This window comes from Canis lupus, chromosome 6, assembly GCF_048164855.1.
Source record: "Canis lupus baileyi chromosome 6, mCanLup2.hap1, whole genome shotgun sequence".
In the NCBI taxonomy this organism is placed as follows: domain Eukaryota; kingdom Metazoa; phylum Chordata; class Mammalia; order Carnivora; family Canidae; genus Canis; species Canis lupus.
The window spans coordinates 39,403,820-39,421,770 of record NC_132843.1 but is presented as its reverse complement, the minus strand read 5'-3'; the positions used below and the strand labels follow the sequence as shown (position 1 = coordinate 39,421,770).

Genomic DNA, 17,951 nt, shown 5'->3' with positions numbered 1-17,951 from the left:
AAAAGTGAGAATTCCCGCTCTGTGCCCCACTCCTGATTGGCTTCCTGGCTACATCCCACCCACCTTTCTGAATGTTTCTCAACCCAGACCTGACCATGTCTCCTGGCAGAATAGACTGCCTAGCTCTTTCTTCAAGATCCTGCCAACCACTTCAGCTTTGTGTCTTCTTGGGTCTCTTACCCTTGTGCTTCAGCTGTTTGGAACCGTTGCCATTCCCAAACACAGTTTGTTTATATCTCCATGACTTTCATGTTCCTCTCAGTGCCTGGCTGCTTAGAGAACACCTACCCATCTTCTGAGACAAAGTTCAACTTGATGCTGAGAAGCCTTACCCGGCCACCTCCCCTCTTTTGGTGAACAATATGCACTCATTTCTCTTTGGCATATACCTAGGAGTGGAATTGCTGGGCCACAGGGTAAGCCTATTTTTATCTTTAGTTAATATTGTCAAACAGTTTTCCAAACTGATTGTATGACTTTGTAACTGTACCGGGAATGTGTAGGTATTTCTTTTGTTCCACACCTTCACCAACATTTGTTGTCATTCTTTTTAATTTTAGCCATTTTATTGGGTAATAGTATTTCACTGTGGTATTGATTTGCATTTCCCTGATTATTGGTGAGGTTGAGCATCTTTTAGTGCCTGTTGGATATCTGGGTATCTTTGTGAAGTACCTACTCTTAATAAATATTCTGAATGCAATCCTTTTCTCCAGTATATGCATTGCACATAACATGATCCAATGTGTGGCTTGCCTTTTCACTCTCATGGTTTGTTTTGATAAACAGAAGTTCATATTTTTTATAAAGTCCAGTTTATCTCCCCCTCTCCCCTTAAAAGAGGAATGGTGTTCTATTTGAGGAGGTATGTAATTAGGAGTGGGGGAAATGGAGAATTCCATACCAATAGGTATGAAGTTTCAGTCAAGCAAGATGAATAAGTTCTGGAGATGTGCTGTACAGCATTGTGCCTATAGTTAACAGTACCATATTGCATACTTAAAAATTTTAAGAGGGTAAATCTTGTGTTACGTGTTCTTAACTACAGTAACATCATAAAAAAAGATGTGTGTAGTAAGTGGTACTTGATTGAATGGAAATGAACAGGAGAGGAGTGTTTTAAGAAAATAGCTGGACAGTAGAAGAATAATGGAGTTAGAAAATATGTCCAGAGTTAATTGGTTTACTTTGCTTAATTTCATGTAGATATGAATATAATAAGACTTTGAGAGGTATGGACATATGGTAGCTATGTGTATTTCAGATCTTTTTTTTTTTTTTTTTTGTATTTCAGATCTTTTAAAAAATATGTTCTTACTGGATTTTTGTTTAGTTATAAAACGAATATAAATTCTGTAATAAGTCAAGAAAAAATACATAGAATTTTATTTCCTTTTTACTTCCAGACCTTTACCCCTAAAGTAACCAGTGCTGTCAGCTGATGTATAATCATTTGTATTTATTTCTGTTATGCATACAAATACGTATATTTTCCTATTTTTATACATGTAACATCATGCTTGTTCTTTTACTGAAAAAAGGCAGACACGGTTCTGTGTGTGTGTGTGTGTGTGTGAGAGAGAGAGAGAGAGAGAATGTATATATATTTAACTTTTTTGGTATGGCCACATTAAGCAGTGCTGCAATATATAATTTATTAATGCTTTTGTTTTTCTATGATAGAGTCTCAAAAGTAGAATTGCTGTTGAAGTCAGAGAGTATGTAAAACTTAAAATTGTCATAAATGCTGTAGATCTTGCTTTCCACAATAAATGATGGTGGCCACTAGTGTTTATTTTCCTATATACTTTGCTAGTATTCTTTTTTTTTTTTTTTAAGATTTTATTTATTCATGAGAGAGAGAGAGAAAGAGGCAGAGACACAGGCAGAGGGAGAAGCAGGCTCCATGCAGGGAGCCCGATGTGGGACTTGATCCCAGTAGTCTGGGATCATGCCCTGAGCCAAAGGCAGACGCTCAAACCACTCAACTAGTGTCCCGTTACTATTAGTTTTTATCAGTGTATTAAATTTCAACCAAACTGATGAGTGAAAATGGTCTTATTTTAACTCATACCTCCCTGGCTATTATTGATGTGATGTCTCTTTCTGTTTCTTCTTGATTATTACCATCTCTTCTATGATTGCCTGTGCACATCTCTCATATCATCTTATAGAATAACTCTTAACCATACTGATCTGTGTTTTTATGTAATCAAATCTGTCAGTATTTTCCTTTTTGGCTTCTAGTTTCTTGATTTGCTCAAGGTTTCTCTACAGGGACACCTGGGTGGCTCAGTGGTTGAGCGTCTGCCTTTGGCTCAGGGCATGATCCCGCAGTCCCAGGATTGAGTTTCCACATCAGGCTCCCGGCATGGAACCTGTTTTCCTCCCTCTGCCTGTGTCTCTGCCTCTCTATCTCTCATAAATAAACAAATAAAATTTAAAAAAAAAAATTATAGAAAGGTTTCTCTACAATAGGCTATAGAAATATTCACAAATATCCCTCAAGTACTTTCATTTTTGCATACAGCTCTTTAATCCATGAGGAAATTATATTTGTGTATAACATGAAGAATGGATCTGACTTTGTTTTCTCCAAATGAATAGCCAATTAGGTCAACACATAGCAACATATGTCATATAAATCAGCTTGTTGCCACATTGAAAGCTATAATTGAACGTTTTTGCAGGATTACCACTAACCCATATTTTGTTTTTACACAAGGAAAGGAACACCTTCCACAAGATACCTTATTTTGGTCTGCCAGAAAATTTTAAATGGCATTGAGATGCATTTAGTGTCCTATAAAATTCATTAATTTAAAGTGTACAATTCAGTGGTTCTTGATATATTCACATAGTTATTCAGCCACCACCACTACCTAATTTTAGAACATTTGATCTTGGTGTCCGTTAGCTAGCAGTCTCCCCATCCCAGACATTCCCCTTTTCCCGTATCCCTAGGTAGCCACTAATCTACTTGCTTTCTCTTTGGATTTGCCTTTTTTGGACATTTTGCATAAATGGAATAATATAATTTGTTGTATTCTAGAACTAGTGTGTCTTTCATTTAGCATAATGTTTAAGATTCATCTTAAACCTTATTATAATATGTACCAGTGTTTCATTCCTTTTTTTAAAATATGTACCAGTATTTCATTCCTTTCTTTTTTTTTTTTTTTTTTTTTTTAAGATTTATTTATTAGAGCACATGTGAGTGTGGGGAAGGGCAGCAGGAAAGAATCTCAAGCAGAATCCCTACTGAGGGCGGATCCCAACAAAGCCTCTATCCCAGGACCCTGAGATCATGACCTGAGCTAAAATCAAGAGTCGGACACAGACTGAGCTACCTAAGTGCCCCAGACTTCATTTTTTTGTTGTTGTTGATGAATGACATTCCATTGTATGGATCATGTTGCTGTGAACATTTGTATACAACTTTTCTGTGTACCTGTGTTTTCATTTTTCTTGGGTATATACCTAAGCAGTAACTTGCTGAGCCATCTGGTAACTCTATTTAACCTTTTGAGGAACTGCCAAACTGTTTCCAAAGTATCTGTACCATTTTACATTCCTACTCATTTCTCCACAGAAAATTTTTATAAAAATCAAATGCAAGATATTTACAATGTGAATGGTGCCCTTTTGAATTGGCCCTTTTGTTTAGTGTGAAACCATGTGCCTTGTCCCTGAGTTCACAGTCTCTAACTAAGCATATAACATTCAAGGATGTGAGTGTTAAGAGACTTACAGAATGCCACATGAGCACTCATCAGGGAGCTCTCTCTTGGTCCAGCAGGGAAATGACATAATCAGATTATTTTTTAATCCTATTTCTAGCTACATCTTAGAGAAGGGATAGAAGAACAAGGTAGATATGCAGAGAAGTTAGAAAGCTGCTGTATTTTATATATATATATATGGTTCATGTTGGGATTAAGGGAGTGAGAGGAATCAAGGATGACTGCCAGGTTTCTGACTTAATCAACTGGTGGTACTATGCTTCCTTGGCTAATATGATATATCCTAAGAAATAGGATGGTCATCTGTAAGATGTATGATTAAAAAGTATGAAAACTAGGACAAATTAAGATGCATGATGTGCTGTATTTTTTTTTAAGTCTTATACAGTTAATTGATACCTGTTTTTTTTTTACTGTTGAGAATTAGAACAATGATTACAGTCTCTTTGTTTGATAAAGACCACAGAGAAAACAAAAATTTATCACAGATGAGACAGACTAGACTTATTTTAAGCCTAAAATCTACCAGCATTGTTCAATCTGCAATGTGGTAATTTTAGATAAGTGTACTTACCTAAAAAAAGAAGAGTTATTCTTACATATTAGAGTTAAGATAAATTATCTTTCTTATTAAATTGGAAAAAAAATATAGAACTCCATTATATATTTTATACAGTGCTATCATACAGCCTTCCTCTCTATATGTTGTGTACATGTGTTCCTAGCTGTTGGCTTGACCTTTCCACTTAAATGTTTCACAGATATCTAAAATTTAATGTACTTACTGAACTCTTAATCTCCCCTTTTCTGTCTCATCCCAGTAGACAGCTTTTATAATGTCAGCCCCATGAGGTCAGGAATTTTTATGTTTTTGCACTGCTATATCCCCAGTTCCTGTTACATAATAGGCAATTGGTAAATAGTTGTTGATGGAATGTTTAAGTGGTACCACCATACCTATTCACCAGTGCTTAAGTCTTCAGTTCTCTCCCTCCTTTCCTACATCTTGCTGACAAATCGAATCAGTTATGCCTTTGAACTCTCAATGCATCCGTTTTTCTTGTTTCCAGTGCTATTTCCCTAATCTGTGAATTTTATAATTGATATTCCAGAATCAACTTCTGTCTTTCTTCCTTTTTCAAGATTTTATTTATTTTAGAAATAGTACGAGTTGAGAGAGGGACAGCAGGATAGGGAGAGAATCTCAAGCTGACTCCAAGCTGAGTCAGTCCAACTCCAGACTGGATCTCATGACCCTGAGATCATGACCCCAGCTGAGTCACACAGGCACCCCAACTTTTGCTGTCTTTCTAATCATTCTTCCACAGCAGCCAGAGAGGTTTTCTTCAAGTATAAACTGTATCTTATTATTCTGCTTCTCAGAGCTGCTTTTTGGATTCCAGTGCTTGAGGAAGCCCAACAAGGCTCTTTGAAAGCTATTTTCATTTATCTTTCCACTTTTGTTTTGTGCTGTCCCCCCTTTGGTTTATCTGCTGTTAATCTTTACAATCTCAGGGACTTTTTATACATACTATTCCCTATTTTTAGAACACACTTACCTCTACATTTTGCCCTGCTGTTTCCTACTCAAACTAGGCTTCAGCTTAAAGTTAACTGTTTTTCTAAGATATGTTCCCTATCCCTCCAAGTTTCCTTGATATACTACCTCATATAGATAATACCTTCACATCTATCATGTTACAATTGCATAGTTAAGTAGTCATTTATTGGCCTCCCCCTCTAAAATTTAAAGTTCCTAAGACCTAGAACCATACTGTATTACTTATAACTATTTCTATAGTGGTTGTCACAAAATACATCCTTTGTATTTTAAATATATTCTCAAAATATATTTTGAGGCTCTCAAAATATTCATTGAATGAAGGGATAGATTAAGAATGATGAACACATAAAGGAAATGATATAATGGTTGCACAGGTAGTTGGAGAGCCAATAGAATGTGTGATTATAGAAGGCAAGTAAGAATTTCAAACAGCAAGTATGCTACATATAAGAGAGAGGAGTGATAAGACCAGGAATAAAAATGCTCTTTGGGAGGCAGTATAACATAGTATTTGAAAGGAGCCAGACAGACTTGGGCTCAACCTTTTATTGATTATTAACTGGTTTTTTTACATCTCTGAAAATGGAATAATTATAGTAACTGAGATAATCTATATAATGGATTAGCATAGAACTTTGCACATACTAAGAGCTCAGTAAATTTTTAGATATATATTTTTTTGGTTTTCTTTTTTTTTTTTCTTTTTTTTTTTTTACATATGCTGCATCCACTATAAGGACTCAATTTTGTAGTATTTAAAAAATATGTAGTTGATTTTATTTTTATTTTTTATTTTTTTCAAGATTATTTGTTCATTTATTCATAGAGTGAGAGAGAGACACAGGCAGAGAGAGAAGCAGGCTCCATGCAAGGAGCCCGACATGGGACTCCATCCCAGGTCTCCAGGATCACACCCCGGGCTGCAGGCGGCGCTCAACTGCTGCGCCACTGGGGCTGCCCATTTTTATTTTTTATTCATGAGAGACACAGGCAGAGAGAGAGGCAGAGAGAGAAGCAGGCTCGCTGCAGGGAGCCCAACGTGGGACTCGATCTCAGGACCTCAGGATCATGCCCTGAGCTGAAAGCAGATGCTCAACCGCTGAGGCACCCAGGCATCCCAACTAGTAATTTTCTAAAAAGTTTGCTCACAGCTAAAATGATCGCAGCAAAAGGACTTCATGCTATAGATTTAGTGTTAGTTTCCCTTGAATTTGGACTAGATTGTTCTGGATTGTTTTAGTGATTTAAATATATCCTATAAATCCCAAAGTTGCCTGTGAGATGAATATTGAATTTGTCTCTTAAAGCAAAGAGATTCTAGCAGTCTTTAGTTCTGTTTCTCCTAGTAACTGTATTTTGACTTGAATATATTGTAGTAGTCACCAGAATGCATTTTGTAACAACGTGGCATTCTTATTCCTGGACAGCATACCTAGATTATATAGATACCTTTCCAAAAACTTAAAGAGTATCATTCACAAAGAACACTGCTTTCAAAGTTCAGAATCAGCATTCCGGCAGCTGGTGTAGGGATTGGTTTTCAAGCAGTTTACATTTAGCAGATAAAAAGCATTCTATGTTGTGAAGTATCTTCAGAATTTGGATTTATCTTTACTAGAAACACTTAAATTTGGTATGTAGTGTTTGCCCATCATGCTTTTCCAGTCTCACTGCCTAGATGGGTTCACAAAATATGCCCTTCGGCATATTATTCCTCTTTGATCAAGTTAGGGAAGCATAATGTTTCTCTATTCTTACAAACATTTCTGGGGTAGTGATCAGTGTTGTCAAATTAATTCTTTTTTGGTTTATTGGTATTCTATTTATATAATCTGTGTCACTCAGATTCAATTTTTCCATTTTAAAGTGAAGAGAATCATGCTCTCCAAACCCTTCTCTGGAATGTGTTAAAAGTGACTAAGTGCTGGTGTAAATGCTTTTGAGTTCTTTGGAGGAAATACTGAAATTCTGCTTCACTTTTATACGTGTATATTAAGAGTTCTGGAATTCCTTTATTATGAATAAATTGCAGGGAAAGTTTAAAATGTGTGTGTTTCTGAGTGAATATTATAAAAGCAGTTATTTTTGTGTAAATTATTTGTTTTTATTTTAGGACAGATTTGTTTTCATGACTAACCAAAAAAATATATGACAGGTCTGTCAATTCACCTAGTAACATGAAACACAGGATGGGTATTAATTTTTTTTAATATATATATTTTTTTGTTTGACAGATTGCAAGAGTGAGCATAGCAAGGGAGTGGCAGAGATAGAGGGAGAAGCAGGCTCCCTGCTGAGCAGGGATCAGAATCATGACCTGAATGCAGATGCTTCACCAGCTGAACCACCCATGAGCCTAAGATGGGTATTAAAAATTAAAACATGTGCCTGGGGGGCTCAGTTAAGTGTCCAACTCTCTCTCTCTCTCTCTCTCTTTTTTTTTTTTTTTTAAGATTTATGTATTTTAGAGAGACAATGTCAGAGAGTCAGAGAACAAGGAGAGGGACAGAAGGAAAGGGAGTGAATTGTCAGCAGCCTGAGCTTGGAGCCAGACGTAAGGCTTGATCTCATGACCTGAGCTGAATCAAGAGTCAGATGTTTGATCAGCTGAGCCACCCTGGTGCCCCAAGTGTTTGACTCTTGACCTCAGGGTCGTGAGTTTAAGACTTATGTTGGATTCCACTCTGGACATGGAGCCTACTTAAGTAAGAAACAAGAAAGAAGATTTAAGAAGAAAGGGGAGAAAAGAACTAGAAAAGGAACATATTAAAGCTAGTAATGTAGGGGCGCCTGAATAGCTTAGTAGTTAAGCATCTGCCTTGGGCTCAGGTCATGATCCCAGGGTCCTGGAATCGAGTCCCACATTGCATCAGGCTCCCTGTTCAGTGGGGAGTCTGCTTCTCCCTCTCCCTCTCCCTCTGCCTGCCACTCCCCCTACTTGTGCTGTCTTTCTCTGTCAAATAAGTAAAATCTTAAAATATATATATGTATATCACAAAAAACATGCCATTAATTCAAATAATTATTGAACACCTCTTATATGCCAGGTACAGTTCTAGGTGCTAGGACATTACATTGAACTAAACTGACAAAAATCTATTTCCTGGTGGATTTTACATCCCAATGGAAAGAAATCAACAATAAATAAATACATTGTACATCAGATGGTGAGAAGAGTCATGTAGAAAAATAAAACAGGACAGAGTGTTAGGAGTCATGTAGAAAAATAAAACAGGACAGAATGGTGAGATGAGTGTTTTTCTGTTTTACAAAGGACTGTCAGGGACTGCCTGTTCTGTAAGGTTACGTTTAGGCAAACATGTGAAGGACATGAAAGAGCAAACCATGCAGTTGTCTGCGGAAAGAGAATTCTCATCAAGCAGAATAATAATTGCAAAGGGCCTGCGGTAGGAGTATTTTTCTTTACTTGAGAAACAGAAGGAGACCCGTGCCCCCCCTTCTTGGAACTAAGTGGAGATTTTGGTAATAGATGGAAAGGAGGTAGAGAGGATTGTATGCCAGAGTAAAATAGGGCCTTTAGACCATTGTAAGGACTTTGACTTCTGCTTTGAGTGAGATGGGAAGCCATTGAAAGGGTGTTAAGCAGAGGAGTGAGATGATCTGATACGAGCTTTAGAAGGATCACCTGGCTGCTGTGTTGAGAAGACTGTAGAGAGCTACAAAGGGCTGAAGCAAGGAGCCAGTGAAGACTTTTGCAGTAGACCAGGTGAGATGTTATTACTTGGATCTGAGTGGTAGTGGTCAAATTAGCAGGAAATAGGTTGTCCATGTATTTCAAAGCTAAGGAAGACTTTGCCGACTAAATGGACATGTGAGGCAAGAGAAAAGAATTAAGGGTGATTAGGAATTTTTAGTCTAAATACTTCTAGCTGGAGTTGCATTTATTTATTGAGATGAGGCAGCCTGTGGGATGAGCACATGGGGGGATGAGGGAGAAGATGAGTTGGTTTTAGACATGCTAAGCTTGCGGCGCCTAACTAGTAGACATCTAGGCATTGTGTCAAGTAGGCATTTAGAGTTATAGGAGTCTAAAGTTTGAGAAAGGTGTTTGTGCCTATGATAGAAATTTTTGAATCAATAATGTTAGATGGAATTTAAGGCCAGAAGATTAGATTTGGTTTATGTAGCAAGTAGATGTAGTAGATAGGCAACAGAAGAGCATACCCTGGGGTGCTCCAGTGTTTAAAGTTTGGGGAGAAAAGAAAAAACTAGCAAAGGAGACTGAGGTTGATTAGCCAGTAAGGCAGAAGAATCCAGAGAGGGCTCTTGTGCAGAGATGAAGGGGCTGTTCTGCTGTGTCACATTCTGTAGCTAGGTTGTGTGGACAACTAAGAACTCACTGGTGTACTTAGCAGTGTTGAGTACATTGGTGACCTTGACCAGCACTTTCTGTGGGGAGATGGTGGTAGAAGTGTGATCAGTGCATTCCAGAGGAAAAAGACAAGGATTTAGAGATGGTGAGAATGGACTACTACTACTACTCTTTGAAGAAGTTTTGTTGTACGGGACAGGGACGGAGAAATGGGAAGCTGGTAGAAGATACGGGGTCAAGAGTTTTCTTAGATGAGAAATATTGTACTGTGTTTTCATGCTGATAGGCATCATCCAGAGGAAAAATGAGAAATGGATGTTGCAAGGGAGAAAGGATAGGTTGCCCAAATAAAGCTCTTGAGAATGCAAGGTGGATAGGATTCAGTGCTCAAGTGGTGGGGTTGGAGATGTATAAATATAGATATTTCTTTAATTGTCTCTATACCTAGTGTGGAGCCCAACTTGGGGCTTGAACTCATGACCCTGATATTAAAACCTGAGCTGAGACCAAGAGTTGGATGCTAAACTGACTGAGCCACCCAGGCACCCCAGTATATTATGATAGTAGGGAAGGCAGAATCTATAGGAGCAGACACCAGGAGGTGGGTAGGTATGCAGTATAGTGGAAGCCTGTGGCAGTTGTCTTCTGATTGTTTCTACTGCCATCATCAGATTGGAAGCAAAGTCAGTGAGGGTGGAGACAACTTGAGGTAGTTGTATAGGAGAGTGGTGGGTTAGGGAAACACGTTTTAACACTAAAGGCCCAGTTGAGGTTAGCATTTAGGAATGTAAAATGAGGGATGCCTGGGTGGCTCAGTGGTTGAGCGTCTGCCTCAGGGCATGATTCATGAATCTGGGATCAAGTCCCACATCAGGCTCCTTGAATGAAGCCTGCTTCTCCCTCTGCCTGTGTCTCTGCCTCTCTCTCTCTCTCTCTCTGTGTCTCATGAATAAATAAAATCTTTAAAAAAAAAAAAAAGGAATGTAAAATGAGATCAGTGAACCTGATTGTTTTCCTTAGACCAGCTTTGATGGTACAGAGAAGAGGTAGAAGACATAATTTTGAAGCTGTGACTGGTACAATTAAGATATTGTGAATTTGTTGAAACCACCTCTATAAAATACATATAATAAACATATACGAAAAAAAAAAACTTGTATATGGGACTCTCATTCTAACACAAGATGAAATCATATACGAAAAGAGAGGGACGCCTGGGTGGTTTGGTGGTTGAGCGTCTGCCTTTCACTCAGGGTGTGATCCCGGAGTCCCGGGATTGAGTCCCACATTGGGCTCCGTGCATGGAGCCTGCTTCTCCCTCTGCCTGTGTCTCTGCCTCTCTCTGTGTGTCTCTCATGAATAAATAAAATATTTGAAAAGAAAAGAAAGGAGAAACATTTTCTACATGCCAGACATTATGTTAGAGGCTATGGGGGCCTTAAAATTCATTCAGCTATTTATTGGGTACTAATATATGTGCTGCTCATTGTTCTGGATGCTGGGGAAACAGTGGGGAACAAGCCAGAAGAGGTCCCTACCCTCATGAAACTTACACTGTAACTATAATCTTATTTGGAGATGTGGTTGACATATGTGGAGCAAGAAAAAAAAACTGATTACTCAAATTGTGATCCTATTGGATAGTAGGTATTTAGGGAAGGATCTGGTCAGTGCAAGCTTAATTAAAAATAAGTGTGAGACTAGATGTCCACAAACCATCATACAAAAGTTCGGGTTTTTTGGTTCTATTTTTTTTGTGTGTGTGTTTTTTATTTTTATTTTATTGAAGTTCTATTTGCCAACATATAGTATGACACCCAGTGCTCCTCAGGTGCCCTCCTCAGTGCCTGTCACCCAGTCACCCCATCCCCCCACCTACTACATTTTTTTTTTTTTACTTTTAGAAAGACAATGTAGTGATGCTTAGAGTAGCACTTCTTCATCAAGCACATTAATACTTTTACATTAAAATGTATGACTATTCACAAAAATTGTGGTAATTAAGACCAAATGGATCCAGATCAGATCTGGTCAGATTTTGTCACTAGTGAGTTAGGAAAAATCTTGTGGTTCTCTGAGTTTTAAATTTCAGGATTTGAACCCATCGTGGATAAAACAGGACTTTGTACTTTTGGAGGGAAGGAAAGCACATGGCACAGAAGCAGAAATGAATTTGATTTGTTAGGGACGGTAAGGGAAACTGAATTGACAACATCATAGGGGATGTGTGTTAGGAAGTAAGGACCAACAAGGTTGAATACTTAAGAGCTGGATTATGAAAAGCCTTGAAAACTATTGTGAAGTGTTAATCTGTAAAGCAGTAGACAGCAAGAATTGTCAGTTAGCTGATTGGAAGATTATCCTTGTGACTGAGAAGAGTAGGAACAAACTGAAGAGTTGAGTCATTGGCCAGTATTTGTCAAGAACTTAATATACTGCTAACTGCTGTTATTTGTAATAATAACTAATTGTTGGTATCTTCTCTCAAACCCTTGCTGTATTGCCAGTCATCAGCTTAATGCATTTTACTTACATTCCTTGTAGAAATTGTGAAATAGTTACATGATCTTTGTCTTTGAGAATTTTATAATCTTGTTGTACAGAAATGTCTTAAGGTTCATAGTTTACGAAATATACATAGTTTCATAAATGGAATGTTCTAAGGAATAGGATCTTCAGGATGCCTGGGTGGCTCATCAGTTGAGCGTCTGTCTTTGGCTCAGGGCGTGATCCTGGTCCCGGGATCGAGTATTTAGAATAAAGACTAGTCTGTCAATCCTCAAGAATAGTGAATTGTTTTGGTTTTGTATTGACTAGTCAGCCTTTTGATTATATGGTAATCTGGTTTCCTGAGGATCTTTATGAGAAGAAGTTTGCCCTGTGTAGATTATTTAGATTCTCAGGTAAGGTGTACATCTGTTGAAAATAATAATTTGCTTGTTTAAAAATATTTTATGATTTAGGAAAAGAGTATGGATTTGGGGAATTAAAATGTCCACTGACTATTTGCTATTAGGAAAACTTGTAAGATTAAATTTGTGGTTTTCAGAATTTTTATAACAATTGTTATAAATGATTTGTATAACAACTTTTTAGTATTTGTCTTTCTCACTAGAGTATAAGGCTTGTAAATTTAGGAACTGGGTCTGTTTTGCCAAGTACTGTATTACCAGATTATTATACAATGCCTGACACATGATAGGAGCCCAGAAATATTTTTGAATGAATGAGTGAGTGTATGAATTCAGAGTTGAATTGTACACCAGCAGCAAAGAATTCTTGCCTAAGAGTCCTCATCTGGGGGCACCTGGGTCGCTCAGTGGTTGAGCGTCTGCCTTTGGCTCAGGGCGTGATCCGGGGTCCTGGGATCGAGTCCCACATCAGCCTACCCGCAGGAAGTCTGCTTCTTCTCCTGCCTATGTCTCTGCCTCTTTCTGTTTCTCTCTCGTGAATTAATAAATAAATATTTTTTTTCAAAAAAGAGTCCTAACCTGAAAAGCCTTATAAATGGAGCACTAAACCAATTCCTAACATGTACCACTATAGCCTGTTTAATGATATCTGTAGAATAATAAGCTTACTCTAAAAAATTTTAAGTTTATTTATAACTATATTAAATTCATTTTGTACTATATTTTGGTTAGTTTTAACTGTGATTTGGGGTTCTTCTTGGCCTCCTTGTCCCTCTCCCCTTATACCTATTTCTCATATTAATCAGTAGTTGCTTCTATTCTGATGACTATTTGTTATGGTTTATCCTGCAGAGAAAGAGATGCTGGATGCAAGTTTTGGAGATCCCTGTTTTTTATGGAACACAGTTCTGTAAAATTTTCATAAGCTTCTTTGGCAATAACAGACACTTGTGATGGACCCTAGAAATACTGCTATGTTAGGATTGGGTTCTGACTCGGAAGGATTTTCAAGGAAGAGTCCCTCTGCCCTTGGTACCGGCACAGTGGTCAGCAAGAGAGAAGGAGAGCTAGAGAGCAACACGAAAGAGGAAGAGGACCTTCGCAAGAGGAATTGGGACAGAAACAGCGAAGCAGGGAAGGAGGATGGTTTGACTGATGCACAGCAACAGTTTTCAGTGAAAGAAACAAACTTTTCAGAGGGAAACTTAAAATTGAAAATTGGCCTTCAGGCTAAGAGAACTAAAAAACCTCCAAAAAACTTGGAGAACTATGTATGTCGACCTGCCATAAAAACAACTATCAAGCACCCAAGGAAAGCACTTAAAGGTGGGAAGATGACAGAGGAGAAGGATGAGCACTGTCCTTCAAGACGGGTGAGTACAATTGCCATCACCTTGTGCTCATTGGGGATCCGAGGATTTCTCTATATGGACTTTTTATTTAAACTTGATACTTATTATGGAAGTTTGAGTTTAATTTCTGTATTATCTCCAAATAGTCTTTTTTTTTTTTTTTTTTTTTTGAGACTACAACAGGCTCTGAGGCTTGTCTAGGACTATGCATGGCAGGGTGACCATGTATGCATTTGTGTTTTTATGGCAGGCGTTTGAAATGGGATATACCTATGTTGTTACTACTACATGGCGTTGGGAAAGAATACTGGGTTTGTAATCAGGAAACCTAGATTTGAATCTCACCTTCTTATTTACTAGACAGATTAACAGGGAAGAAATTGAGGCTCAGAGATGTTTAATGATTATATAATACCACCTGTCTTTTGAGGTGGTTATAGGGATCCAGTTTATTAACATATGTTGAAAGCTTTTGTGGGTTTTTTGTTCCATTTTGTTTTTGGGTTTTCTTGTTTGTTTTGTCTTTTAATAGAAGATGGGAGAGAGTGAGGAGTTAGGGGAGGGGCAGAGGGAGAGGAAGAGAGAGAATCTTAAGCAAGGCTCCATCTCATAGCCCTGACATCATGACCTAAGCCAAAATCAGGGGTCACATGTTTAACTGAGCCACTCAGGCATGCCATATGTTGAAAGCTTTTGTACAATGAATTGTTTAATACAAGGATTAATTCCTGTCACTCCTCATAAAGCAAGTTGATACATTAAAAATCGTCCCCATCCCTTCTTTCTCATAGGCTATCCAAATATAATAACTGATTTTTCTTAACCCTATTTACTCTGTAGTAAAGATACTAAATTTATTTTAGGTCATGTGTTGACCACAAGTTTTAGCCATTTCATATAATATCTAATTTCAGGTGATGGGTACCATACAGGCCCACATGCATACTTAAATTATATGCATATATAAGTAAAACAATGAATCTAGGTAGAAAGAATTGACTTAACACTCTGGCTAAAATTTTGGAATATTTCTGACTGCGTGAAATAACTTGATTTTTACTGTTAATTCCTTAACATCAAATTCATGTGCTTTTTACATGTTACCAGAAACCTTAATGATACAGGCACTTTTGTTTTTCTCCAAATTGCTGTAGCATCCACAAATTTCTAATAGTTGCTATTCTTCAAAGATCATAGACATATGAAGTAGCTTGGGATGTTTTGTTGATAAAATGAACTGCGAATGAGTTAGATTACAAGCCAAGAAAAAAATGGGTATTGTACCAGTTCTTGAAAAAATGAACGGGATGAATCTTTGCTAAATTGATTAACCTCGTCTGAGCCCTATTTTCCTCATCTCTCAGAAGGGAATATCTGTTCCTGCTGACCTCAAGGATTTTCATAAGGTTGATTGGCAAAGATTTTTATCTAGACCTTTTCCTTTGAAACAATGTTACAGCTTATCTTCTACAGCTATAGAAGTCTTAGTAATCTTTCTATAGTTTTTTTTAATAGTCCATGCTAATGATGAGGTTTTGTACTTCGATGATTTCACAGTACATATTTACTCTCAATACATAGGTGGTTTATATCCATATATCTTGTTTTTAAATAGAATATAATCTGTGGTTTCTGATAGAAGGTTACAGAACTGCTAGTGATTAAGTTGGTATTTATTTTTCAGACAGCTACTTTAGCATAGGATGTTGGATATATTAGTAACCTCTGAATTAGTGCTTCAGAAGTAATGGAAAGAGCATGGGCTGTGGAATCAGAACCCAATTTTTTTTTCTTTAGAACCCAAGCTTAATAACTACACACAGACAATTGGGTTTATCTTACTCAGCCTTGGCCTTCTCTTTATAGTGTGGGACTATAAATGCCTATTATCTTCAATGGTTGTATACAGAATTAAATTTATATAAAGCATCTGGCTTGTGACAGGTTCCTGTGAATATTTTCTTTTCCTTATAGCCTGATGTCCGGCTTCACAACCTGTGGTCCTTGGGAGGGTGCGGGTGTGTGTGGTTGTCCTCACAAGGCAACCTGACAGTCTGTACAGAGTTTTGTGTTTGTTTGGGTACATTTTTTACATAGCTCTCACCAGCTTCTTAGAGGAGTTCATGACTGTAAAAAGATTAAGTATCCTTGGCCAAGAAGGGAAAGATGGAATATTATGAGGCATGTTGGGGCTTTTATTTTATTTTATTATTTTTTGGGAGGGGCTTTATTTTAAAACAAGGCTTTACCAAATGTAACTGAAACATGTACCCCCAATTCTTCAAAAGTAGTTGGGTTTTTGTTAGTGCTGCTTTTAGAGCAATTATTATAGGATGCCTGTGTGGTTCAGTCAGTTAAGTGTCTGACTCTTGATTTCGGTTCAGGTCATGATCTCAGGGTTGTGAGCTTGAGCCCCATGTTCAGCTCTGTGCTGGGCATGGAGCCTACTTAAGATTCTCTGCCTTTCCCTCTCCCTAAAAAAATAAAATAAAAAATAAAGCAAATATTAAGCCTTACATTACTAGTAAAAACAAATATAGATCATATATTTTGTCTCTGTAGAATTTTTCTTTTGGCAATAGAGAGCAAAAACAAGACCCTCTGAAAAAAAATAAATTATTTTCTGTCATGATTAGTATTGAATGATTATTAACTGTTTATGTAATTTTTTTAAAACTGTTTATGTGAAAAAAAATAAAATAAAATAAAACTGTTTATGTGGTTTTTAAAAACAAAACCCAGGGATCCCTGAGTGGCTCAGCGGTTTAGCGCCTGCCTTCAGCCTAGGGCGTGATCCTGAAGTCCTGGGATTGAGTCCCACATCGGACTCCCTACATAGAGCCTGCTTCTCCCTCTGCCTGTGTCTCTGCCTGTCTCTCTCTCTCTCTCTCTCTCTCTCTCTCTGTCTCTCATGAATAAATAAATAAAATCTTTAAAAAAAAATGTAAAAACAAAACCCAGGTTCCATTCCATGAGTGAAATTTTCCCTTTTCTTGAATTATGTGACATACTTCAAATATTTCACTAATTTATTAAAAATTTCAATTCATTGTTTAGAAACTGGCATATTAATAATTGAAGTTTGAAGTTCATTCTTTTGTGAAAATATTAGGAGATGATGCTCTTTTAATGTCTTTTACTTAAAGTTATATTATAAGGGTACTTAGGTGGCATCGGCCTTCAGCTTGGGTGGTGATCCCAGAGTCCTGGATCAAGCCCTGCATCAGGCTCTCTGCTCGGTGGGGAGTCTTTTCCCTCTCCCTCTGCCTCTCCCCCTGCTTGTCTATGTGCTCTTTGTCAAGTAAATAAAGTCTTTTTAAATAAAGTTATATCATAGATTTTAAGGATCCTGATTCTGTATTTAATGTATTTGTAATGTGTTTATTTAATATGTTTTTTAAATTTAATATGTATTTAAAGATATAATTGACTTACAATGCTGTGTACTTGATGTGAAGGCATACTTCGTTTATGTTTCAATGATTTTGAGACTTTCTATAATACATTTTGGCAAAACTAAAAAATTTCATCCTAATAATGATAGTAATTCAGTGTTGGCAGGAATCTAGGGAAACAGGCTCTTTCATTCACTGCTGATGTTGAGTAAATTGGTATAGCACTTTTTGAATTATGCTGCTTTTTTTGTTGGTTTACAGGGTTCTTTATACATTCTGTGTAAGACTTGGGAATATTAACTCCCTCTGTGTGGGTTGTCTTCTCACTTTCTTAACAGTGTCCTCTTATGCACAAGGGTTTTGGGTTTTGCTGAACTACTTGGTCTGTTTTTTATTCTATTGCCTGTGTTTTTGGTGTCCCATCCAAGAAATCACTGTCAAATCCAAATTCTTGAAGATTTTCTTCTATGTTTTCTTCAGGGCTTTATCATTTTAGCTCTTCTGTTTAAGTGAGAGATTTTCAGGTATCCATCTCACCCTGAACATGCTCTCTGAATTCAGAAACTAATTCAGATAGCAAGGGATACTTTGGACATGGGAAGCTGTTATAAAAAATGTCGTGTGTAGAGGCATCTGGATGGCTCAGTGAATT

At 37.3% G+C, this 17,951-nt stretch overlaps 1 protein-coding gene across 5 annotated transcripts in view; it reads left to right on the top strand.

Moving 5' to 3' along the window:
- The window catches only part of ASH1L (ASH1 like histone lysine methyltransferase), a 179,764-nt gene that overhangs the window by 12,681 nt on the left and 149,132 nt on the right, over nucleotides 1–17,951 (top strand). For 3 of the 5 annotated variants that reach the window (XM_072829864.1, XM_072829860.1, XM_072829861.1), the window contains exons 2-3: nucleotides 263–416; nucleotides 13,405–13,925. In XM_072829864.1, coding sequence (XP_072685965.1) covers nucleotides 13,506–13,925 — 420 coding nt within the window. In that variant the 5' untranslated portion in view covers nucleotides 263–416; nucleotides 13,405–13,505. The remainder of the gene's footprint in view (nucleotides 1–262; nucleotides 417–13,404; nucleotides 13,926–17,951) is intronic. The other 2 variants (XM_072829862.1, XM_072829863.1) reach the window with 1 other exon arrangement.